General features: G+C 50.8%; 1 protein-coding gene across 1 annotated transcript in view; it reads right to left on the reverse strand.

Annotated features, from left to right (window-relative positions):
• The window catches only part of PIP4K2B (phosphatidylinositol-5-phosphate 4-kinase, type II, beta), a 33,401-nt gene that overhangs the window by 3,948 nt on the left and 25,285 nt on the right, over positions 1-4,168 (reverse strand). The window contains exons 9-10 of the mRNA XM_015423559.1: positions 3,474-3,780; positions 923-1,026 (exon numbers count right to left, since the gene is read on the reverse strand). Coding sequence (XP_015279045.1) covers positions 923-1,026; positions 3,474-3,780 — 411 coding nt within the window. The remainder of the gene's footprint in view (positions 1-922; positions 1,027-3,473; positions 3,781-4,168) is intronic.

A 4,168-nucleotide genomic window follows, 5' to 3' on the forward strand; every position in this document is an offset into this window, starting at 1 on the left:
TGAACAATTGCTTTGGTATCACACAATCTTATCCCTCACTGACAGGGATCTTTCAGGTAACTTTGTAACACTTGTTTAACTCAAGGTCATATATGTTCACTGTTTCTTCCCAGTTTATCAGGACATACAGCCTTTCCTATAACTTGTCTTCAATTAAACTTTCATTTACTTTTTACTATACACTCAGCTTTCCTTCTGTTTCTCTGTCTCACTGAACTACTGCTTCAACACAGAACTGCTTGTCTATCTCTAACTGAACATCAACTGTTCAACCTGTAACTGTAAAACCTGACTGACATACATACTCATCCACTCATTTTCACTTCCAAAACCCCTCCCCCTCTGTCAACCACCAATCATACCACACTTGCCTTTCTCAACCACTCTAGTCTATCTACCACCGTCATGCAACCAAACGTTTAAAGAGACACGCCCACACCAAAACAAGGAATCGTTACAGGGTCAGTCACCAGAGATTGCCGTGACTTCCAGGGGCACACACACACACACACACACACACACATATAAAAAGAAAGAAAAGAGTGACCAAAATGATCAGAGGAATAAAGTGAACGATCGAGGGTTGCTAACTGAACAGGATGGAGAGTGAGGAGGGAAGTGGGGGAGGGGAGAGAGAGAAATTACTTCCTCTCTGTCGGACAATTCAGAACAGGGCTTCATCCCCTGCTACTGACTGGTAGGGGCACACATACACACATATATAAAAAGAAAGAAAAGAGTGACCAAAATGATCAGAGGAATAAAGTGAACGATTGAGGGTTGCTAACTGAACAGGATGGAGAGCGGGGAGAGAACTGGGGGAGGAGAGGGAAATTATTTCCTCTCTGTCGGACATCAGAACAGGGCTTCATCCCCTGCTACTGACTGGCCGCAGGGTCAGGAGCCCATCGTTTCTTCTTACCCCGTGTTTCACAGTTTTGGCAGCATGTGCCGCTTTCTTCTTTGTGTCGTACGGCGTGAGGATATCTATAATGGCCATGAAATATACCTCCTTTTTAGGAGCACCTGATTAAAACATGAAAGAGAGAGAGAGAGAGAGCAACATGTTAACAGACCCAGCCGTGGCTTTCCGGGCTTTGAGCAGCAAGCACGGCTGAAGAGCTACAAAGGGCCAAAGCCCACAGGCCCAGGGCCACCCTTCCAGCCTGGCACGTGGCCAGAGACCACGGCGGCCCTTTCTCAGCGGAAAAGGTGATTTGGTGAAGGACCAAAGGCGGATGCCCTCAGCACAGACCCAGCACCAGTGCTCCCTCTAAGCTGAGTGAGTGTGAGCTAGCTCACAGTTTTTTAGCCTCCGGCTCACACATTCTGGGCTCAGCTCAGGGAGGATGGCTCCAGAGCAAACTAATTTCTGCAGTAGCCAAATCGCTGGCTCACAACTTTAATGCCAGCAGCTCACAAAGTAGAATTTTTGCTCACAAGGCTCCACAGCTTAGAGGGAGCATGGCAGCCAGTGTTCCAAGCTGAGTTAGTGTGAGCTAGTTCAGTTTTTTAGCCTCTGGCTTCCACATTTTTTTTTCTTAGCCGAGGAAGGACGGCTGCAGAGCAAACTAGTTTTACAAACTAACTTATGTAGTAGCCAAAACGCTGGCTCACCACTTTAGTGCCAGTAGCTCACAAAGTAGAATTTTTGCTCACAAGACTCCACAACTTAGAGGGAACATTGCCCAGCACCCCACTCCTATCCACTGTATCAGGCATAGCAGGTAATTGGTTTCTTTTTGAGGACTCCCCCCACCCCCCAAATACTAGGACCTCCTCATCGTCAGTCCAGCAGACTCACTTTTGCTTTCAGCTGACGGGGGGTGCACAAGGGCCAAAGTCTGCATTAAATAAACCAACCCCGCCGGGGCATCCGGTGCTGGTCAGGGTCCAGCAGAGCTGTGGAAGGACTGGGGCCTTTATGGGAACTGGTGGGGTTTCCACATTTCCTAGATTCAGGGAACCCCAAGTGGGGTTTTTTGGCAGATAGATCTCTGCATCTGTTGGTGTGATGAATGCGGAGTGCTGCAGAGAATTCTGGGAGACGTTCCGGGTGTCCAGCCAAAGGGCATGAGCCAGGCTGGCTGGGCTTCATCCTCACTCCTGCTCAGGATCTGAGAAGAGGCCCAGCAGGAACGCCCTGGTGGCCGGCTGCCGTCTCAGGATGTTCAGCCACCATTACTGGCCGACTTATTGAGGAACCCATGATGGGATTCCCCTGAAGGCAGTCTGGGAGGGGGAGGGGGAGGAGGAGGAGGGTGTCTCAAAGCACGGCCTCCTGCCTGACCCTAACTCCCAACCTGGAACACAGAAAACACACGTGCCCTTTCTACGGCAAGTACAATGCATGGGACTGCAGGAGCATTCTGCATGCTTACAGGGTGGCATTGCCAAGGGTAAGGACGCAGCACCTTTTCCTCCCCATTGCTAGAATAGTTCCATGGTAATGTAATGTACTGTCATACAGAAAAATGTTAACCACGATAGGCATAATACATTCTGCTTTTCAGACTTGGGGATTCTGTGGTCATTTAAATTTGCACTGCTCTTTCTAAAGCTTAAGGAGCTGCGGTGGCTCAAGTGGTTAAGACGCTGAACTGCAGGCTGTGGAAGGTCAGTAGTTCAGCAGTTCGAGACCCAGGTGCCGCATGATGGAGTGAGCTCCCGTCTCTAGTTCCAGCTCCTGCCAACCTAGCAGTTCGAAAGCAAGAAATTGCAAGTAGATAAAGAGGTACCACTTCGGTGGGAAGGTCACAGCGTTCCGTGCGCCTTGGTGTTTAGTCACGCCGGCCACATGACCACGGAAACGTCTTCGGACAGCGCTGGCTCTTCGGCTTTGAAATGGAGATGAGCACCGCAACCCTAGAGTTGGATTCGACTGGCTTTCGAGCAAGGGAAACCTTTACCTTTCTAAAGCTTATTAAATTACTTCCAGTGAGCAGCTATGGTTGTTTTATGCAACAGTGGCTAAAAACGGTCATCTTTAAACTCGCTCCACTTCCAATTTTTTTGATGGGCCACAGCCGTGTCATTAAATGTTCACAAACATTCAAACTGCTCTGGATGAAGCCTGCAGTGTAATTCCAGGCTGGGCCTCGCCAGCTTCCTCACCTGGTGCCACCTAATTCCCCCTCTGGGCCACTCGTGTTTGTGGATGCCAGGCTTGAGACCCTCAGAATGGCCCATGTCTTGGTGGTCAAAGGGGACTCCCCCTTCCTGTGTCACCAGCCGAAAAGATGACAGTGCAGCTTTGCTGGAGATATGGGGAAAGCCTAGGGTGGGGTCCAGGACAGAAGGGTCAGGCACTCAAAAGGGTCCATCAAACCTAGGAGACTAGCGGGGAAAGGTGAGCGAGCTGGGTTACACTATCCCCACCTTTTTACTACTAGCTGGGTCATCAGCTGACTTTTTGCCACCAGATTCCATCCCAACTGTACTTTACATTTAGCGCCCCCCCCGCCCCCACTCACTTTCATGGCTTTTCATGGCGTAGACATCCACCGACGCATCAAACTCCCCAGGTCCAAAAAAACGGGGGAAGTTGAGAAGGTTGCCAGGACTGTCAGGGGGGGTCCCGTAAGAACCAATGGGGTTCCCCCCAACACCATCGTTCTCGCATTCTTCGTCTTCCGCCCGGTCCTCCACTTCCATCTCCTCTTGCTCTGCCCGGTCCACGTCATGTATCCCCACCAGCAAGCTGTAATCCATGATCTTCAGCTGGGCGAGAAACTGGGAGCCGACAGAAAAAGGCGTTCTTTCTCCCCAGCTGCCACGGGACTGCGCCGCCCCTGCCGGCTCTCCTGCTCACCCCCCCCTCCGTGCCACACCTCGCCCGTGCCCACTCCCGTGGTCCCGCCACACCCTTTTGGTTCACTGAACTCCCTCTCCGTTCCTTTGGGTCTCTCCTCACAATCTCTTTCTTCACCAAACTGTTCCCGAATCCTTCCGGCCTGCCCCACAGCTTCTCTGGTCACCACACCTTAAAAAGGATATTATAGCTTTGGGGAAAGTGCAGAAAAGGGCAACTCGAATGATAAAGGGGTTGGACCACATTCCCTATGAGGAAAGGTTAAGGCGCTTAGGGCTCTTTAGCTTGGAGAAACGACGACTGAGGGGAGACATGATTGAGGCTTATAAGATAATGCATGGGAAAGAGCAGGGAGGG

Source organism: Gekko japonicus, unplaced genomic scaffold (assembly GCF_001447785.1).
Source record: "Gekko japonicus isolate JY-2015 unplaced genomic scaffold, Gekko_japonicus_V1.1 scaffold3609, whole genome shotgun sequence".
In the NCBI taxonomy this organism is placed as follows: Eukaryota; Metazoa; Chordata; class Lepidosauria; order Squamata; family Gekkonidae; genus Gekko; species Gekko japonicus.